The following is a 22,271-nucleotide window of genomic DNA, read 5'->3' as shown; positions in this document are numbered from 1 at the left end:
TTCCAACTTCCCATTGTTCTTCAACCTTAGCTGGACATTACATGGTTCCGTGTTTCCAGTGGGTTATTTGTTGGACTATCTAAAGTTCTTGTGAGATCCAAGACAGCATTATCAAAAGCAAGTGTTCTTGGATGAAAAGGGCAGGAGAAATCAAGGATTTCATTTGCCATCTGCAGTGTTTGCCATTGTGTACAATGCTCTTCCAGTATTTACTACAGGCGCAATGTTCCAGAAGCATAGTTGAATATACAAAACTGCAGGTAATCAGTTAATAGCAGTATTTTTTTCTCCATGTATTAGAAATGTTAAGTGATATGTGGCTAGTGCAGGAAAATGGCTTTGAGGTTGAAGATCAGCCATGATCTAGTTGAATGGCAGAGGTCACAGGGACCAAATGGCCTATTCCTGCTTTCTGTTTTCCTTGGTTTTTCCTCTGAGTCAGAAGGTTGAGGGCTCATGGTCTGCAGAGGGAGTGTGGACATCTCAGCTGGCACGTCAGAGTAGTACCCAGTGAGTACATCTTCTAAATGCGATGTTTATTTGAGGTCCTATCTGCTCTCTAGGAGTGGATAGGAAAGCTCTCTGACACTATTTTGAGGAAGAGTAGGGGGCGATTACATCTGGTATTCTGATTCATATTTGCTCCCCAGTGATCATCATAAAACAGGTTATTTGGTCATTATCACATTGCTGTTTGTGCTGTTTTATCCAACATTTCAGCACTTCAAAACAAAAGGAATTCCTGATTAAAGGCTCTGACCTGAAACGTTGACTCTCTTTCTCCTTTGATGCTGCTTGACCTGTTGTGCTTTTTCCAGTTCAACTCTTTATCCACCCTGTGAAGCACTTTGAGACATTTGTGAAAAAGTGTGCCATAAATTTAAATCTTTTTCGCGCAAACTGTACTCAATGTTTAGAAAGACTATCTGCTTCACAATCATAGAGGATTAGTTGGGTTTCACAACACTAAGTCACGAATAGACAGCTATTATATCAAAGCAAAATACTGTCGATGCTGGAAATGTGGAGCAGACCTGGCAGAAACTGTGGAGAGAGAATCAATGTTCTGGGAAGGGATTTAAATTCCTGCTTGGACTAGTATTGAAGAAATTGGAAAATAAAAATTGAGTTGCCTTCATATAATCACAGATTGTTACGGTGCAGGCGATGGTCATTTGGTTAATTCTGTCTTTACCAGCTCTCTGAATGACCATGATGACTTAATGCCATTTTCCTGCCTTTATCCCAATAACCTGTAAATTGTTTCTATGCCTCGACTGAACCTGTCTCCACCACATTCCCAGGCAGTGTTTTCCATATCCTAACTACTTGCTGAGTGAAAACATTGTCTCACTTCTCATTTGCTTCTTTAGTAAATTACTTTCAATCTATACCCATTTAATTCTTGATAATTTTACAAGTGGGAACAGTTTCTCCCCATCCATTATCGTTCAGACCCATTGTAATTTTGAAGCTTTCTATTTCCTCTCATAGCTGTCTTCTCTCCAACCTATACTCATAATTGAATTTTTCATCTTTGGAACTATTCCTGGAAACCTTTTTCTGCATTTAATCCAACATGCTTGCTGAAATGTGACATCCAGAACTGTATGTAATGCACCAGCCGAGGCCTAACTCTGTGCCCCTGCTAATAAAGCCTCGGATATTGCAGTATATGCTTTATTAATTGTTCTCTCTGCCTATCCTACCACCTTCACTGACTTAATGCACATGCATACTCTTTAGAATAGTATCCTTGTTGCATTATTACCTCACACTTCTTCACATTGAACTTTATCTGTCATCTATTCCCCCACTCCACCTACGTGTCTATGTCCTCCTCAAAGTTTTTTTTTAGATACTTCCAGTGTGGAAACAGGCCGTTCGGCCCAACAAGTCCACACCGACCCGCCGAAGCACAACCCACCCAAACCCCAACATCTACCCCTTACCTAACACTATGGGCAATTTAGCATGGCCAATTCACCTGACCCGCACATCTTTGGACTGTGGGAGGAAACCGGAGCACCCAGAGGAAACCCACGCAGACACAGGAAGAACGTGCAAACTCCACACAGTCAGTCACCTGAGGAGGGAATTGAACCCGGGTCTCTGGCGCTGTGAGGCAGCAGTGCTAACCACCGTGCCGCCCACCCACACCATGATCACTCATTAATATATGTCAGGACAAGCAAGAGTCCCAAGGTCAACCCTCGGGCAGCTCTGCAGTAAATATTTCTCCAGCCTCAAAACTATCCACAAAGCAAAACGTCTGCACCCTATTCCTCAGTCAGCTTTGTATCCACACTGCTCCTGTGCCTTTTATTACCTCTGACTCTGCTCACATGTTTGTTGTGTGACACTGTATCAAGCACTTTTGGGCAAATTATGCACGCTGCAGCACCAGCTTTGCCCTCATTAACCCTCTCTGTTATCTCTTCAAAACACTCCAGCCATTTAGATAGATTTAACTAACCTGTATTATTCCGTGCGACAATTAATTCTAAAACAAATTATTGTTTCTAGAAGTTTCCCTGACACTCCTGAAGTTACACAGACAGGTGTGTAATTACTGAGATTCTCCTGAGACACATCTTAAAACAAGGGCATAATTTCTCAGTTGATGTCAGCATCCTGAGTCTAACAAAACTGAAAAACTATGGTCAGCGTCTCCGCAATTTCCTCCTCCTTTCCTTCGGTCTTTGGATTCATGTCATTTGGATCCAGTGCTCTGTCAACTTTAAGTATTGACAGCTTATTGAATATTTTCTTCTTAACAATTTAGTGACTAAATGTCCTCCTTTATCACCATGGCTTGGGCAACATCAACTTCCTTGGGAAAGACAAAAGAAAATTAGTCATTTATTACATCATCCATATACCTTGCCTCTATGTGTAACTCTGCTTTTCAGGCTCTTATCTCTTACCGTTCCATTCCTTCACCATTTATGTGCCTCCAGTAGAGTTTAGGATTCTTCTTAATGTTTGCATGCCTTCTGATGAGGTGTTCCATCGACCTTGGATCAATTCTGTTTAGGGTAGTTGAGTCTGGAGGGAGTTTGGCATAGTTCAGGGAACTTTGAGGCCTGCTAAAGGAATATAGTAGTGTGTTTCTCAAATCTGGATGCCTCCAACTTGAATATATATTTAAAAAATTTTGATGACTCAAAATGCCAAAAAGCTGCCTCTTGGCAGCTGTAATAACCTGGAGCTGTGCATCTGCTGTGGATGTTGTTAACATGTTGCATGCATAGTGACATCAGCACCAGCAGGTTACCCACCTTTACTTCCTGAGGCTTGGTCTGTAGACGTGGTGATCAATGTGCCATCTCTGTCTTGGCCTTATTCAGCATTCCCAAGGAAAACTAATGTGCCCTATCCTCACTACAGCAGGTAATTTTATGGGTCATGGGTGGAGCATGCTCATTGAGAGTGTGACTGGCACGTGTTCAATGTGGTGCCATGGAGGCAGTATTTTTGACACTGCAATTCATGAGTGAAGGTCAAATATAACAGGTCAGTGGAGGAGGCTTCGTATAATGGGGTCCTCAGACCCTGACTAAGAAACTACTGGCCTCGATTTAACCTGGAATGAGTAAGCTCCTTCCGTTTCTTATCAATCAGATTAAAGTTTGCACATTCGTGCCCCTTGCACTACCTGGAGGAGGTGTTGATACAATTCATGACCGCTGAAGGGACACACTTCACATTCACATTTAGAGTAGCCTGTCACTCATATTGGCAATATGTGATGAATGTTGTACCAGTTTTAGCACATAGTGTGTCTGTTGGGAATTATCAGTGAGTTGCCATGGGACAGCACGCTCATAAAGGCATTAGGTGGCCATTGAATTGGTACTGAAGCCTTTTGAAAGACAGTGGCAGTGCCTCAAGTTGCAAACACCAGCTTGAGTGCTATTTTAGGCAGAAACAGTTGCAGGTATTCACCAGCACCTCACCTATGGCTTTCTGTCTTGTTAGACAATGTCTTGCATCATCTTGCTCAACTCTGGGTTAACTCTGTTCATCCTGGTGTGATTGAGAAGGCCTATTCTAGAGCATGGCAGCCTCTGCTGCACTTTTTAATTTACTCCATTGTGGGAAGTGAATGCTGTTAACTAGGAAAGCACTTATTGCCAAATGCCGATTAGCCAAAAGGAGTTAACCACATTGTGGTGGGTCTGGGGTCACGTGTACATCAGTCTAGGTAAGGACGGCAAATTTCCTTTCCCAATTATGTTAATGAACCAAATGGGTTTTTACATCAATTGGAAGGAGGCAGTGGTAATGTTGCTAAGCTAGTAATGCAGAAACCGCAGGTTAATGTTTTGGGGACATGTGTTGGAATCCCACCGTGATAGATAGTGAAATTTGAATTCATTTAAAAAATAATGGAAGAACAAAAAAAGCTAACCTAATGGTGACCATGCAACCAGTGAATTGCAAGAAGTTATCTTTTAGTCATTCTAAGAGTTACATTGTGAGCACAGCGTTGAGTTTGGATAAGGTCTCCAATGGTTCTTTAGATGTTAAAGACCTCAGCTGTTGCATCCTCCAACATTTACTGTGATGTGCTCTCAGTTGTGACCCTGAAGCTAGTTGTGAATGTGTTCCCTCTGGTGGGAGAGTTCTCTGTGTTGTTGCGGAGGGGGTGAGAGTGAAGAAGTGCTGATGTATCCCTGAATCTTCTCTGTCACCACCCTTAGAGACAGAGAGCTGCTTTGCTGCAGTTGATGCTCCTTCTGAATGTGAAGACCTGCAGTGAAGAACACAACTAATTTAGGTCAAATCACAGTCCAGCTTTGCTTGTGCATCCTTCTTGACATTGGGTTGGTCAGTGTGTGGTTTTAACACTCTGCCCTTGCTCTCTGTACTGGAGAGTCCACTCTGCTCCCTGACCAGATTGAGCAGCTCTCCCACTGCAGGGGTGAACATGTAGACTTGAGGCACTGCTACTGTCTTTCAAAAGGCTTCAGTACCAATTCAATGGCCACCTAATGCCTTTATGAGCGAGCTGTCCCATGGCAACTCACTGATAATTCCCAAAAGACACACTCTGTGCTAAAACTGGTACAACTTTCACAGCATGGAAGGGGTGTCACACACACACGCATGCATGCAGACACACACTCCATCTCATGTTCCATCTGGTACTGGAGACATTAAGACAAAGCATGACCTGTCCAAACCACACACTTTCGTTGCTTCATGCCTTCATGTGGGCCAAGTTACATCAAGTACAGCGTGCTATTAACTCTGCCTGCAGGTCTCAGGAGATCAATGATCCTTTTATGACATTGGACTCAGTTTTGTTTGTAACTCCTCGGCTGAAGCTATCTGCTGAGACCTTGCCCGCTTGGTCAGGCAGGAGGGCCTGTTGCTGCCATCACTGAGGGTGTTAGCAACTCCAAGGATCCAAAGCTGACACCTAAAGCTTCTGTGGAACTCTGCCCATGGATTCTGCTGCAACTCAGTTATTCGCTAAATTACCTCCGGGTCAAGAGGGCCACGCCCTGACACTCCAGTTCAATCAGGGAGCGCTGCCCCGTCTGAAGCATTGCCTTTTCTGACAAAATGTTAAACCGCTGCCTGAAGTGGGGTCTGTAAAAACTTCATAACATTCTTTTGGAGCACAGAGGAGCTTTTTTGGGTTTCCAGGTGAATATTTATTCCTTGGTAAACATCACAAAAGCAGATCATCTGGTCAGTGTTACATTGCTACTTGTAGGAGTTTGCTGTGGGCAAATTCGCTGCCATGTCTCCTACATCACAGCAGCAACCACATTTTTAAAAAATGCTCCATTTGTCGATGAGTGTTTGGAGACATCTTGAGATCCTGAAAGGTACTGTATAAATATAATCTATCTCAAACATAATAACTGATGACTTGTTATGGCCCAAATACCTTTTACTTGTAAGTTATACCATATAATCCAATAAATGGGGTGGAAGTATAGTTTGAATGCAGCATTCCATGTCGTTTAAATAAAGTTAGTTATGATGCATGCAGTTTTGTTTATTTTAGTCGCTGCTTTGGATACCTTCGCTCTGCACTCACACTGCACTGCCAACAGAACCAGAAGTTATGCACCCATGGTAGCTGCCTCTCCTTTGCTTTATTCTCCAGTTCTCCACACACTTCCCCAGCCCCTGCATTCCTGTCCCCTCCTTGAGCCCTCACTGTCCCTTGCTGACCTTGGGGTACTAATGATGCAACTCCCCCTGCAGCCAAATTTTATCGTTCCTACAATTTCACCACTGACAGCACTTTGTTTTAAAAATGGACTCCAGCATTCTCAGTCCTCACTTCCTCCTTCATGGATCAGTTGCCAGATTGCCTTTTGCAATGCAGTTTTTCACAGTGAACAAATTCCCTTACAACTTATTACAAAGTTCCTGCTGGGATGCATTGCCATTACAGACACAGCAACTGTATGTGTGGTGAGAGCGCCCCCTGCAGTTGCTTTGGCAACAAACATACCCTGCTTCAATAGTGACCTGAACATTCATGTCATATGGGTGAGTACGGGACTGATGGTGCTAGCTGGGTCATGCTGCAGGAGTGTGGTCTGAATTTCTATTCTTCAGTTGATCATTGGAAACACAGGACAGAATCTTACAGGAGTCTCAGCCATGCAGCACAATCAAACGTGAAGTTCAGCAAGGCATTTTACTTTCTATCTTTTACCAGCAGTGAGGTGTGTTTTTTGCTGGGAAGTTTAGGGGAATTATAGCATGATAAATGCCTCATTAATGACCCAACTCACCTCATTAATAGTCAACTTCCAAACTTCCCGAACACACAGAACAAGCTACCCATTGTGAATTGTTGACATTCAGTTCAGAGTTGTACCAGGCGAATTCAGTTCAATATTCACTGTGAGGAGTCTCCATGTTGCTCAGGGCATGATCCATGGGAAACAGCTGTATGCACCCCTTGTCCAGGCTGATGCTAAATAATCGTCATGCTACCTCTTCGATACACTGGCAGGGTGTTCTGGAAGCACAAACTGGTATTACTGGGCACACTGGCAAGAAATGTTGAAAGACTGCAGCCAGGACATTTTGTGAGCACAAACAACAACCAGGCTCACGGATTTGCAGCTCACTTGCTCAATTAGCATCCAATTCTCACAGCATCCATGCCCTGTCTTAAGCTAGTCAAATTCAGTCAGAGGCCGGGGGTAAATGCAGTCGTCAGGGTGAGTCTGTTGATTGTTAAAGAGCTTGCAAAGAGGGGTCTGTAGGGACAGCAGAGAGTTCACTGCCAACTGGGATGGGTGAGTCGAGGCTGGGGGCATTAAAGAGATGAGGACAAGAATAGTGATGGCGCAGATCCAGAGATGTAGTAGGGGGGACGTACAGCAGCATGGTAAGCGAGAGGAGGAACTGTTTTTGGAGCTGAACATCACCACGGCCTACACAGGCAGCATGGAGAGGAGCAGAGTGGGCAACATGAAGGTATAATGTCGGGGTTCAGGGGGCAGCTGGGGGTGAAATTCAATGTGGAGGCGCTGCACGAGTGGGGGATGGGTGACAATGGGCTGCTGGGGTACAGCTGAGGGAAAAGGGGACATGGAAATGGGCAGTGGGGAGTGGGGGCTGTGATGTGATGTGCTGCACCCATTTGGAGCAGCCAACGAGGCAGTGTGTTAGATGCTGAGGATCTAGGGGAACGGGAACGGGAGGAGGCATCTGGGGAGAACGATGAGGATGCTGAGCTGGTGCATTGACAGAGCTCAGCTGCATCAGGCCTGACAAGGTAGGCAGAATTGCACTGACACCCAGTTCCAGCAGGTGGCGCCTGGATGCAGCAGAATACCATGGACTGTCAAGGACAAGCTGTTGGCATTTGGTGGGGGCAAGATGGAGCCATATTTCCTTTTGCTGGCTCTTAGTGAAAGCAGGTGTTTGAATTGTCCCATTGCTTCTCTGCCGGTGATATTCATTCCCTAACTGGACAATGACAAGCTGCAGGTGACCATTAGATTACTTACAGTGTGGAAACAGGCCCTTTGGCCCAACAAGTCCACACCGACCCGCCGAAGCGCAACCCACCCATTCCCCTACATTTACCCATTACCTAACACTACGGGGACAATTTAGCATGGCTAATCCACCTAACCTGCACATCTTTGGACTGTGGGAGGAAACCAGAGCACCCGGAGGAAACCCACACAGACACAGAGAGAACGTGCAAACTCCACACAGTCAGTCGCCTGAGGCAGGAATTGAACCCGGGTCTCTGGCGCTGAGAGGCAGCAATGCTAACCACTGTGCCACCGTGCTGCCCTTGGGCTTTGGGAACAGAGTAGGAGAGTCTTAGGGTGTTCAGATAATTTATAGCTATGGACAGGTAAAGCATGGGGCCTGGTGTTTGAGCAATGACCAGGGTGAGAGAGTGTCAGCCATGCCTGCTATGTGCCACGGACAATGTGCCTTTGTAGCTGCTGTGCCATTATGTTGCTGCTGAGGACCAAACCCACATTGCCAACACCTGTCCACATGCACAGTAACCTTTCAACCATGGTGCAGTCGCAAGGAATCCCACTACAATCCCTATATTTTTTCTGTATGGACCATTTGGGTGGCTGCATAGCATAAAGAGAACATTGAATGCTGGTCTTTTGGCAGATATCCCCAGGAATGGCAACTTATTGCGGAAACTCCATTCAGTATGATAGGGCTAGAGTTAAATGTGAGGGACACCATGGTGCTGGGGTAGGTGGTTAATGAAATGAGTTTGGTAAGATGCAGCAAGTAACTTCGCTGGGCCTTACAGCAAGAATCCCTGTAACAAACCCAACACAATTTGCACTGAGCCAAAAGGGTGTAAGATTCAGCTCACAATTTATCCCTTTTTTAATTGATTAGATTTGTACCACAGGCCATGATGTCAGATAAAAGTGCCATGTCAATCCACCATCCGAGTTGGTGGAAGTTATACTCCATTAGTACATCTGGAATGCCAAGCTTCTTTCCATGACGGTGACCATGACAACTATTGCCGAAAGTGGTAAAACCCACCTGGTTCACTAATGTCTCCTAGGGAAGGGAATCTGTCATCCTTACCTGATCTGACCAATATGTGACACCAGACCCACAGCAACGTGATTGGCTCTTAACCGCCCTCTGAAAGGGTCTAGTTCAAGGGCAACCAGGGATGGAAAACAAATGCAGGCAACATCTGGATCCCATGAAACAACAAAGAAAGAAAATTATATTTTACAGGTGATTCAATATTTTCACACTTATTCTCTCAAGAGAACTTGTTCAATTCTTCATGTTTGGATAAGGACTTTCAGAAACTGTGTTGGTTGTTCCTGATGAAGTGTAGATTGTATGTTGTTGAATAGGGATTATGTTGTTCTTTGTTGTCTGTGTGTTACTTATATTTGACTCTGTTCTGTTCGTGTTCCTGGTGTAACCTACACAGTTACAAGGAACTGAATCACCTCCATCTGTGCTGCAACATTCTATGATGGTTTGAAATAGTGACATCAATTTTATTTTCTTCTGTACAGATTTATTATCATGACTGAGTTCATGCCGTCCAAATATCGAGGTCGTATTTTGCCTCTGGGACAGGTGAGAAAGTGTGAGCGCTCGGAAAAGCTAAGGAAGTGGTCAGACTTCAACCGTTGATGCCTTGGTACAGGAGAGATTTTGTTTCTCAGCCTAAAGTTGAATGATAGCCTAAATGGTCACTTGTGTCTCTTGGCTGAAGTGATACTTTCTTCAATCCTTCAAAAAGGAAATGGTGAAATTAGGCCTGAGCGTGATCAAAAGGGAGATTTAATGGGCAGCTAATCTCAGGTAAGTTCCACACAAATACTCAAAAACCAGATTAATCCCAATGCCCAGTTCTGATCAAGACCGCCTCATGAATGGATCAATGAGCTCAATATATGGTGTGGGTAGAGATGAGGTGGACATTGAGATCAGGTGGGTAGTTACTATATGGAGTGGTCAGTGTGGGATATGGTGGATTGTCATGGCAGACCAAACTGTAAACCTGTGGTCAGCAAGTTGCCAGGCGGAGGCAGGTGTCATAGTTGGTAACCTGCCGATCTGGACGTGAGATTTGCACAGGGCTGAGGCTTAAAAAAAAGTCCTTTCACATTGAGCAGCACCATATATACACAGAGATACAGCATCAGTTGTGTGTGGGGTGATGTGCGTGGTCATGAAAGCTGCAAACAACAGGAGGGAAAAGAAGACTCCTGTGAAAGCACCACTTTGATTTATCCATTGGTTTCTTTAAATGGCAGCGGCCATTTATAAGTCTGGAGTATCAATCAATTGATGATGAAGTTATGCATGGGGCACCTCGCTTACCCACTCCATCATCACTCGTAAAACCCACCTATTGCCCATTTCCACATTGGTGCTCCAAATGAAGCAACCCTCCCTGCTTAGAATCTAACAGCAGCCATCCTTCAGGAGGTCAATCGTAAGCTTATGAAGATCCCTATCATTCGCAAGGTAGGTTTTGAACTACCATCCTGAGAGTGATCCTTACAAAACAGCTTCATAACAAGGTGGGACCTATGTGCTATCACTGCTGGACCCTCAGTAAGAGCCGTTAAGCACATGCAGAGAGACGTAAGCAATCCTGCATGTTCCCAAGGACTATCTTACCCCCTGTCCCACCCAAACAAAAGTGGTAAAAATTTCACTTCAAACTCAGCAGATGAGGATGATATTGCTTAGCACCGGGTATTTGTATTCACTAAATAAATAAAACTGGTGAGCAGCAGTGGGACAAAATGTAATAATTTAATAACCACTTCTTGTTTGCTATAGAGCTACTTTTTAAATAACCTGCTTAGAGATGTTATGATACACCATTCGAGCAGGTGGGACTTGAACTTGGGTCTCCTGTGCTACGAGAGCCCCTAGAGCTGTCATCTTGGCCAGAACAGGGAATTAATCCTCCCACCCTGAGGTCTGATACACATAAAGCCGCCTCCTGTTACTGATTGAGGGTCTGGTCACGAGGGTTCAGATTTGCCCAAAATGAACAAGTAGCACAGATTTCAATATTGTAGTCATTGTAATGACATAACATTTAATTTTATTTTGATTATTAGTCCTTTCTTTCAGTACAAACAGGGTACAAGTGAGTCAAAAATTGCCCCCATAGAACTGTAGTGGTTTACAATATAGAAAAAGACCCCTTGGAACTATAATATCTGTGTTGTGTTAACATACGTCTAAAGCACGACACTAAGGATGGACTGAGGAGAATATTGTTAATAGAAGAGGATGATTGGAATGAGTTGTTTGCTTATTGTTTGTGGTTTATTTTAGCCTTTACATTATTTTTACTGAAACAACAAGGAAATTCAGAATTTCAATGAATCATCAACACACTTGTCTTAAACAGAATCATGTCGAAAGGTAACCTTTAATCTATTTTCCTTGTGGACCTGTTTTTCTCTCCTCATCTTTTTAATGTTCTTCACAAACTGGCTGGTGTATATCATCTTGAGCATTTTTCACCATGAACAACTTCTGTTGTTCTCAATATCTGTGTCGGGTTGGTGTTATTTTAAAATGTTATGCTTTAGCACAGTATTCTAACCTTTTCTCTGTGCAATGTTACATAACCTGTCCATTTCACTCTTATATTCTATCCTCCTCTCTGTGTATTTTATACTCCCTGTACACTACTTTTACCAGTAGTTATAACTTTCTCTCTCTTTTTGTTTTACTCAATCTGATTGAAGGGTTATTTAGCCTCTTTCTCCATGCCAGATGCCAAACCTTCAATCAAAATGTTAAGTCTACTTTCACTCTCTCCACAATCTGCCTGACTATCATGTGATGTGACTCACATGACACGTAACATAGTGAGCCTGGTTCGTATTGAGGCAGATTCCTAGAAGTTTATTAACAACTAATTATTCACAACAATACAACACCTCAGTTTACTGTACACACATGTTATAGCTACCCCTAATCAACCTCCCAGATATGTCATACCACACCTCCAAGGCAGGTGAGACTTAAACCTGGACCTTTGGCTCAAAGGCAGGGACATTACCAGTGAGTTATATGGTTACACTTAAGTATTAATTATGTTTTATACATAGAACTCCATTCTAAAAGGAGTCACTGGACTCAATATGTTGACTGTTTTCTCTCCACAGATGCTGCCAGCTCTGCTGAGTTTTCCAGCAATTTCTGATGTTGTTTACAGTTTTATTGAGTGGTGTGCCATCACTCATTGTGGTTGGATTTGTATCATGTGTTATCAATATATGGCTGCTGCCTTGTGGGATACATTCAGCATTGGAGTCATTGGCTGTATGACTGATAGTTTGTCATATACACCTCAAATGTATTGTCTTTTTCATTGTAAATTCTGACCATTGTTTGTGTCAGTGTGTATGACCTGAGCTGGGATAGAACACTGTACTGTCTTTCGCTGGACCCATATATTCACATGAAGATCTTGTACTCTGATGCTTTGTTCTGGTTCAAGTTGGGATATCTGTCTTCATGCTCATTGATCATTGTACCATTCTGTCCCTTCTTTCTAACGATGCATTGTGTACATGTGATCAGGTGGTGGATTGTGTGAGGGAAAGACTGAGTGGATTTGTCTTCCAAGATTTAGAGCTACCAGTGAGAGAAAACCATTGTCTCACGGAATAGCATGTGGATTTAAAATGGCTTTCCGAAAATCTTCGCAAGTAGCTTAGCATTTTATGTTCGTGAACTTTATCATAAAGACATGGCATTTTGTGAGACCAAAAGACTGCAGATAGTGAGGAGAAGAGATTATGTGCTGAATGCCAAAAAGTTGAAGAAACCTTTTGAAGTCACCTTTGTCTTGTGGCATTCTTACCACATCTCCCATTTTGAAACGATCATGTCTAATACAGTTGACTGATTTGAGGTTTGACATTTTTGGCTGTTAAAGTGCCTACATATAGTTTGGAAGGATAAATTAGAGTATTAAATGAGGTCTGCAGATGCTGGAGATCACAGCTGCAAATGTGTTGCTGGTCAAAGCACAGCAGGTTAGGCAGCATCTCAGGAATAGAGAATTCGACGTTTCGAGCATAAGCCCTTCATCAGGAATAAGAGAGAGAGAGCCAAGCCGGCTGAGATAAAAGGTAGGGAGGAGGGACTAGGGGGAGGGGCGATGGAGGTGGGATAGGTGGAAGGAGGTCAAGGTGAGGGTGATAGGCCGGAGTGGGGTGGGGGCGGAGAGGTCAGGAAGAGGATTGCAGGTTAGGAGGGCGGTGCTGAGTTGAGGGAACCGACTGAGACAAGGTGGGGGGAGGGGAAATGAGGAAGCTGGAGAAATCTGAATTCATACCTTGTGGTTGGAGGGTTCCCAGGCGGAAGATGAGGCGCTCCTCCTCCAGCCGTCGTGTAGTTGTGTTCTGCCGGTGGAGGAGTCCAAGGACCTGCATGTCCTCGGTGGAGTGGGAGGGGGAGTTAAAGTGTTGAGCCACGGGGTGATTGGGTTGGTTGGTTCGGGCGGCCCAGAGGTGTTCTCTGAAGCGTTCCGCAAGTAAGCGGCCTGTCTCACCAATATAGAGGAGGCCACATCGGGTGCAGCGGATGCAATAGATGATGTGTGTGGAGGTACAGGTGAACTTGTGGCGGATATGGAAGGATCCCTTGGGGCCTTGGAGGGAAGTGAGTGTGGAGGTGTGGGCGCAAGTTTTACATTTCCTGCGGTTGCAGGGGAAGGTGCCGGGGGTGGAGGTTGGGTTGGTGGGGGGTGTGGATCTGACAAGGGAGTCACGAAGGGAGTGGTCCTTGCGGAACGCTGATAGGGGAGGGGAGGGAAATATATCCTTGGTGGTGGGGTCCGTTTGGAGGTGGCGGAAATGGCGGCGGATAATACGTTGTATGCGCAGGTTGGTGGGGTGGTAGGTGAGAACCAGTGGGGTTCTGTCTTGGTGGCGGTTGGAGGAGCGGGGCTCAAGGGCGGAGGAGCGGGAAGTGGAGGAGATGCGGTGGAGGGCATCGTCGATCACGTCTGGGGGGAATCTGCGGTCCTTGAAGAAGGAGGCCATCTGGGTTGTGCGGTGTTGGAATTGGTCCTCCTGGGAGCAGATGCGGCGGAGACGAAGGAATTGGGAATATGGGATGGCGTTTTTACAGGGGGCAGGGTGGGAGGAGGTGTAGTCCAGGTAGCTGTGGGAGTCAGTCGGTTTATAATAGATGTCTGTGTTGAGTCGGTCGCCCGAGATAGAAATGGAAAGGTCTAGGAAGGGGAGGGAGGAGTCTGAGACAGTCCAGGTGAATTTCAGGTCGGGATGGAAGGTGTTAGTAAAGTTGATGAACTGTTCAACCTCCTCGTGGGAGCACGAGGCAGCGCCGATACAGTCATCGATGTAGCGGAGGAAAAGGTGGGGGGTGGTGCCAGTGTAGTTGCGGAAGATGGACTGTTCCACATATCCTACGAAGAGGCAGGCATAGCTGGGGCCCATGCGGGTGCCCATGGCAACTCCTTTAGTTTGGAGGAAGTGGGAGGATTGAAAAGAGAAGTTATTCAGGGTGAGGACCAGTTCAGTCAGTCGAAGGAGGGTGTCAGTGGAAGGGTACTGGTTAGTGCGGCGGGAAAGGAAGAAGCGGAGGGCTTTGAGTCCTTCGTGATGGGGGATGGAGGTGTACAGGGACTGGATGTCCATAGTGAAAATAAGGCATTGGGGACCGGGGAAGCGAAAATCCTGGAGGAGGTGGAGGGCGTGGGTGGTGTCCCGAACGTAGGTGGGGAGTTCTTGGACTAAAGGGGACAGGACCGTGTCGAGGTATTGGGAGATGAGTTCGGTGGGGCAGGAGCAGGCTGAGACAATGGGTCGGCCGGGGCAGGCAGGTTTGTGGATTTTGGGCAGGAGGTAGAAACGGGCGGTGCGGGGTTGTGGGACTATGAGGTTGGAGGCGGTGGATGGGAGATCCCCTGAGGTGATGAGGTCCTGGATGGTCTGGGAGATGATGGTTTGGTGGTGGGAGGTGGGGTCGTGGTCAAGGGGGCGATAAGAGGAGGCGTCCGCGAGCTGGCGTTTGGCTTCAGCGGTGTACAGGTCAGTGCGCCAAACTACCACCGCGCCTCCCTTGTCTGCGGGTTTGATGGTGAGGTTGGGATTGGAGCGGAGGGAGTGGAGGGCTGCACGTTCTGAGGGTGAGAGGTTGGAGTGGGTGAGAGGGGTGGACAGGTTGAGTCGGTTGATGCATCAGCATTGGCATACACATCAGTCAACATTTTTATGTTGACTGATGTTGATTCGCACTTAAAGCCAATCTTCTAAAAATGGAAAGATTATGTCTGGATCTTTGCAGTTATCCCTCACAATATCAATATTTTATTCATTGCAATCCTTCAGTTCCTAAAGTGAGAAGATGTTTGACTGTTTATCTTTAACAGATATTTGTTGATCTCTGAAGTGAAGAACTGAAATTTGAAAAGAATGTCACTGGATTGGCAATCCATGTTTGCATGCTTACCCTCTATCCTTACAAGTAAAAAATGAGGTCTGCAGATGCTGGAGATCACAGCTGAAAATGTGTTGCTGGTCAAAGCACAGCAGGCCAGGCAGCATCTCAGGAATAGGGAATTCGACGTTTCGAGCATAAGCCCTTCATCAGGAATGAGAGAGAGTAGCCAAGCAGGCTAAGATAAAAGGTAGGGAGGAGGGACTTGGGGGAGGGGCGATGGAGGTGTGATAGGTGGAAGGAGGTCAAGGTGAGGGTGATAGGCCGGAGTGAGGGGGGGGACGGAGAGGTCAGGAAGGAGATTGCAGGTTAGGAGGGCGGTGCTGCTGAGGAAGGAGATGTGGCTGTGGTAACGAGTCTGTTTGAGAACGTGGCTGAAGAGTTTCTGTGCAGAGGAGATGACCTGGGGGGTGCAGTGAGAGAGAGACTCACTGAAATCCTTGTAGAGGGAGGAAGAGAGCTTCTTCAAGGAAGGCATCCTTGCAAGAGGATTCACAGATTTTAACCTACTGCGAATCCTCTTGCAAGGATGCCTTCCTTGAAGAAGCTCTCTTCCTCCCTCTACAAGGATTTCAGTGAGTCTCTCTCTCACTGCACCCCCCAGGTCATCTCCTCTGCACAGAAACTCTTCAGCCACGTTCTCAAACAGACTCGTTACCACAGCCACATCTCCTTCCTCAGCAGCACCGCCCTCCTAACCTGCAATCTCCTTCCTGACCTCTCCGTCCCCCCCCCCCCCCTCCCCCTACTCCGGCCTATCACCCTCACCTTGACCTCCTTCCACCTATCCCACCTCCATTGCCCCTCCCCCAAGTCCCTCCTCCCTACCTTTTATCTTAGCCTGCTTGGCTACTCTCTCTCATTCCTGATGAAGGACTTATGCTCGAAATGTCGAATTCCCTATTCCTGAGATGCTGCCTTGCCTGCTGTGCTTTGACCAGCAACACATTTTCAGCTCTATCCTTACAATGCAGCTTTGTACTCTTTTTAAGGTAGGCAAGAAGTGGGCTGGAAGAACACGGCAACAACTGCCAGGACACAAAAGAAATTATATTGCAATGTCATGTTTCTTTCTTTATTCCTTCTCTTGTTTTTCTTTCTCTCTTGGTTGCTGATTTAGAGTTTGTTGCTTTCTTTTTATATTTTTTTCCTCCAAAAGAAATGATTGTGTTGCACCAAAATGTAGCATTTATGCAACAAGTCGAGTGAATCGGAGTGATGTCATGCCTGCCTTTTTTCTGTTCTCACACCATTTCTAAGGATGACAAAATGTTGGAAGCAACTGGTGACTTAAGAGGTAAGCCATAACAACAGTAAGAATGGTGTCTTCTAAGCAGGAACTGTTCATCCGAATCAGAATGGTCTTGGGCATCTTGTAATCTGCGATGGCTTTAAATCGGACACATTGTGGCCTCTTATTGTTTTCAAGAGAAAGACAGTGTATTCACAACTGCTCCGCTATTCTGGTTGTCTGCTTTAGTGTAGCTGTAGCCTTCAGCTTTGGTTATGAAATGTGACCTTTCAGCTGCTGATACCAGGTTTGTGCGAAGATTTGTAGCTCGGGTGCTCGTTGTTGTGGTTCTGTTCGCCGAGCTGGAAGTTTTTGTTGCAAACGTTTCGTCCCCTGGCTAGGCGACATCATCAGTGCTCTGGAGCCTCCTGCGAAGCGCTTCTTTGATGTTTCTTCCGGTATTTATAGTGGTCTGTCCTTGCCGCTTCTGGGTGTCAGTTTCAGCTGTCCGCTGTAGTGGTTGGTATATTGGGTCCAGGTCGATGTGTTTGATGATGGAGTTTGTGGATGAATGCCATGCCTCTAGGAATTCCCTGGCTGTTCTCTGTCTGGCTTGCCCTACCTTGCTGATACCAACTTGCTGTGACCAACTTCTCATTCTTACTGTCATCAGCTTCACTTGCTGCCACCAGGACCTAGTGTGGTTTCCTATATGTTCACCCACAGAGACTTGGCTTCTTGTGGAGACGGAATATCTGGAAATTTATAAATAGCTAACTGTGACATCTCAGACTTCCATTTGCTGTCTGGACGACATGTTTGTGCAGATTACTGTTAGATTAAGTGTTTCGTTGACTGGCTGTGAAGCAGTCAAACACTCTAACTGACTGCTTCCTGCTCTCTGAACAGAGAGTAAGATATATGTCTCTTATGCTACTGTATGAAATGTTGTAATGTCTTCTAGCTGTCTTAAAGTTTTTGTGCCTTTCTCAGTTCTGTATAACAATCCAACATCTGATTTAATGTTGTCACATGTAAAAACATACAGTGAAAAGTGTTGTTTTGTGTGCTCTACAAGCAGACCATACCATACAAAGTGCATCAGGGTAGCAGTACAGAGTGTAGAATACAGTGTTACAGCCACAGAGAAGGTGCACAGAGAGAGAGAGAGAGAGATCAGAATTAACATTTGACAGGTCCATTCAAAAGTCTGATAACAGTGGGGAAGAAGCTGTTCTTGAATCTGTTTGTAAGTATATTCAAACTTTTATCTCTTCTGCCAGACGGAAGAAGGTGGAAGAGAGTATAGCCAGGGTGGAAGAGTCTTTAGTTACTTGGAGAAGTTGGTTTTGGACTGAGGTGGACAAAGTTAAAAATCACACAACACCAGATTATAGTCTAACAGGTTTAATTGGAAGCACTAGCTTTCAGAGCACTGCTCCTTCATCAGGTGGTTGTGGAGTATAAGATTGTAAGACACGGAATTTATAGCAAATGTTTACAGTGTGATGTAACTGAAATTATATATTGAAGAAAACCTGGATTGTTTGTTAAGTCTCTCATCTTTTAGAATGACCATGTTGGTTTCAGTTCTTTCATACGTAAATCGCAGAACTTTTTAAAAGTTACATTCTCAAGAGAACTTTAACAATTGGCGCACACAGTCTCACACAAGGCACCTCACACCTTAAATACATTATCTGGGCCGACATGACACCAATTGTTAAAGTTCACCTGATGAGGGAGCTGTGCTCCGAAAGCTAGTGCTTCCAAATAATCCTGTTGGACTATAATCTGATGTTGTGTGATTTTTAACTTTAATTATGTTGGTTGCTTTCCTAAGACAACGGGACATGTAGATGGAGTCAATAGAACGTAGGCTGGTTTGGGTGTAGACTGTCCACAACTCTCTTAATGTCTTGTGGTCTTAGGAGGAGCAGTTGACATATCACATTGTGATGCACCCAGATGGGATGCTTTCTATGGTCTAATATATAAATGTCACTTGGCCTGTGAGGGGAGGAACCAGGCCATTCATTTCTTTTTTACATCGCTATTATTACTGTAATCTCGCCATTTTTGTTTTGTAGTTCTTCTGGCTATTGGGCTCCATAATAGAGATCCTGCTGGCATACCTAATTATCCCGACTTTGGGCTGGCGTTGGCTTGTGCGTATCTCCACCATACCAAGTATCATTCTGTTGGTGGTATTTAAGGTGAGACAAAGCATTCCCTCCTTTCTGAGAGGCCATAGTGTTAACAAATGTTTGATCCATACATTTTAAGTTGACAACAGGAAACAAGTGGAGCTACTGAAGGTTCTGCTCATGTCGAGACTACAGATATACATGGAGCCTGACATCCTCCTTCCTCTCTCAGTTCAATTTTACTGTTTATTCTCCCCGCCCACTCTTCTATTCAAACTTGCTCATTGATTACCTTGCCTTGTTTCTAATGATTCTTTCTATTTTAGCCCCCTTGTGTTTATGTGTTAGTGACAGCCTCAGAATTAGAAGGATCTGATGAGAAACTTAAACACACAGCATATGATCATCTCTCCCAATGCAGAAGGAGTGATACTGCATGGTCAGGTGTGCCAACTCTGAGAAATGGGATTGCATTTTTATTCTCAACGTGGGCAATGGGAGCTAGGAGAAGTACTGGCTTTACACATCAGCATTGGGAAATACTGGCTCCAGAGGAGAGTTCTTTATTGCCACAGGGTGGGGCTTACCGACCTGAAGGTCAGTCCACCTTGGAAAATATACAGAAGGAGCTATTGGGGCAACTGGCTGTGGACCAATGTCCCAGGTGTGAAAACAAGATTGAGGACCCTCAGGTCTCACACTCACATCCTCTCTCCTCTCTCAGGACTCAGTTGAGGAGGAACTTCTTCACCCAAAGGGTTGTGAATCTGTGGAATTCTCCATCCAATGAAGCAGTTGAGGCTTCCTCATTGAATGTTTTTTAAGGCAAAGATAGATCGATTTTTGAACAGTGCAGGAATTAAGGGTTATGCTGAGGGGGCGGGTATGTGGAGCTGATGGTAGAGCAGTCTCGATGGGCTGGATGGCCTACTCCTGCTCCTGTTGCTTATGTTCTTCCCACTCACACTTTACATTCTTCACCTAAATACCTCCTGAGTCCCATCATACCTTCCCCCGTGACAAGTTATGGCATTTCAATATTTGTTCACCCATTGTACATTATAGTGACAGTTGTATTTATTAAAAAGACGTTGAAAACAAAATTGATTCATTCATATATTTTCACAATTAAAAAAAATTCCATTCAGTATAGAACAGTAAAAGTGTCAATCATCCAGGGCCTTTCAAGTTTCAATAACTGATACCACCAGGCACTTGAAACCACTTAATGTTGTACATGTGAGCATTGTGAAATCGTTAAGAACAACAGTCTGAACTGTAAATGAAGCAAAGATTCAGATGTTTCGGTCTTCTAATTGGTATTTGGGCTGTCAGCCACACCTCTTTTATGCATTCTTGCCTGAGAAACCCACGTTTAAAAACCCCAAAACATTGGTCCCAGGACACATCCCTGGGGAACTCTAGCAATAGTGGCCTGGGCTAAGACAATTGCCCAGCAACAACAACCATCTCCCATTCTGCTCGATAGGATTTCAACCCGTGGAGAGCTCTCTTGTTTTTTCCCGATTGAATTCAAACCACAGCTTTAGTGTCAGAGTTTAGCCTCACCTCTGGAATTCACCAGTAATCAGGTCAGGAGCTGAGTAATACTCATTGAATCCAAATTAAACAGCAGTGAGCTAAACAAGTGACACTTGATAGCACTGTTGACAACACCCACAATCACTTTGCTGCTGATTGAGAATAAGGGAGCAATTAACCAGTTTGCATTTGTTCTGATATTTATGGACCACATAAGTGAGGGCCAAGTAGATTTTTTTACCTGAAGATGGTCGTGAAAGAATCCCCACCCACTGTGTGCAATTGAGTTTAATCACCTGCATTAGCAGAAACAGCAGGGAGGAGGTCAAAGAGAGTCCTGAATCACAGCGTAGTTGGAGTTTAGCCTGTTCTGAAGTTAGCCAATAGGCATGCAAGTAATAAACTCCATAATAGTGCTGTTTCTTGGGATCCAAGGAGCACAGCTTGGACTATAACTTCATTCACTTGACTGTTTATCACACAATGTCCTCACTTATCTCATACTACAGCAACAGAGAGTGTTGACTGGGCTTTTGACTGAAGAATGTACAGCAACTATGCCCAATTTTTCAGCCTGTTAATGTATATTTGCCAGCAAGGGTAACAGTTAAAGTGGGACAATCAGTCCAAGGTTGTTGTGTCCAATAACATTCCACTCTTATCATAGTTGTGTTAACTAGTTATCATGACAAAAACTAATGATCAAGCAAGTGAGTGGTGTCCTGATCTCAGTACTTATAGCAGCATTGCAAATGGAAGTGCCACAGTCCTTTTCGTGAATTTAAGTTATGACTTGTTTTATTTTGCTTGAGTCTCTATGGAGAGTTCCTCAGCACTTGGATGTATTGGAAAATGTAACCAACTGCAAACCACTGGGTTGCACACTGGCTCAGCGGTTAGCACTGTTGCCTCACAATGCCAGGGACTTGGGTTTAATTCCACCCTCAGGCAAAAGTCTATGTTGAGCTTGTGCATTCTCCCCATGGCTGTGTGGGTTTCCTCCGGGTGCTCTGGTTTCCTCCCAAAGGTGTGCATGTTAGGTGGATTGGCCGTACTAAATCTCCCATTGTGCCCAGGGAGGTGCTGGCTGGGTGGATTAGCCACGGGGAATGCAGTATTACTGGAATAGGTTAAGGGGTGGGCTTTTTGGAAGGTCAGTGTGAATTCGATAGGCCTGCTTCCACATCATAAAGATTCTATGAGTAATTCACCACTGACATCAAAAGGGAATAACCAGTGAATTATCTGAAACTTCACAGAAATTTCAAGTCATTATAGAAACAGCTGGAATTCACCAAATAAATCTAAGAGGTAACTGTGTGTGTGGAGTTTGCAAATTCTCCCCGTGTCTGTGTGGGTTTCCTCCGGGTGCTCCGGTTTCCTCCCACAGTCCAAAGATGTGCAGGTCAGGTGAATTGGCTATGCTAAATTGCCCGTAGTGTTCGGTGCATCAGTCAGAGGGTGGGTTACTCTTCGGAGGGTCGGTGTGGACTTGTTGGGCTGAAGGGCCAGTTTCCACACTGTAGGGAATCTAATCTAATTATGCCCCAGTTTAGACAACAAAGAATGAGTGTGTTTGCAGCCTGGGTGTGGAATTGCTTTGATGTTTCTGTTGGAAATGTAATAAGATAATCAGTTGTAACAGTAGAAGGGAGAGAAGTGAGCTGATTAAAACATACTTTATATTTTAGGTGTGTTCAGTTGCTTTTTAACAAAACTGCTGCAAGCAAATACAAGGTGTTCTGTTCAAAACATTCTCGCGGTTGCCCAACAGATGGTAAATTTTTGTGTAAACCTTCATGAAACATTATGATGTGATTTTGAGTGGGAATTAACCTACAGTGACCTGGTAGTGAATGGAGATTTAGTAACATTATTTGGATGCGTCT

The 22,271-nt window shown here is 44.8% G+C and overlaps 1 protein-coding gene across 3 annotated transcripts in view; it reads left to right on the top strand.

Annotated features, from left to right (window-relative positions):
• The window catches only part of svopl (SVOP-like), a 164,778-nt gene that overhangs the window by 109,855 nt on the left and 32,652 nt on the right, over window positions 1-22,271 (top strand). For all 3 annotated transcript variants that reach the window (XM_060840005.1, XM_060840006.1, XM_060840007.1), the window contains 2 exons: window positions 9,525-9,588; window positions 18,784-18,909. In XM_060840005.1, the coding sequence (XP_060695988.1) occupies window positions 9,525-9,588; window positions 18,784-18,909 (190 nt within the window). The remainder of the gene's footprint in view (window positions 1-9,524; window positions 9,589-18,783; window positions 18,910-22,271) is intronic.

The sequence above is a fragment of the Hemiscyllium ocellatum genome, chromosome 19, assembly GCF_020745735.1.
Source record: "Hemiscyllium ocellatum isolate sHemOce1 chromosome 19, sHemOce1.pat.X.cur, whole genome shotgun sequence".
Taxonomy (NCBI): Eukaryota; Metazoa; Chordata; class Chondrichthyes; order Orectolobiformes; family Hemiscylliidae; genus Hemiscyllium; species Hemiscyllium ocellatum.
Note: the sequence above shows the minus strand (reverse complement) of the source record. Positions and strands in the feature narration are given on the sequence as shown.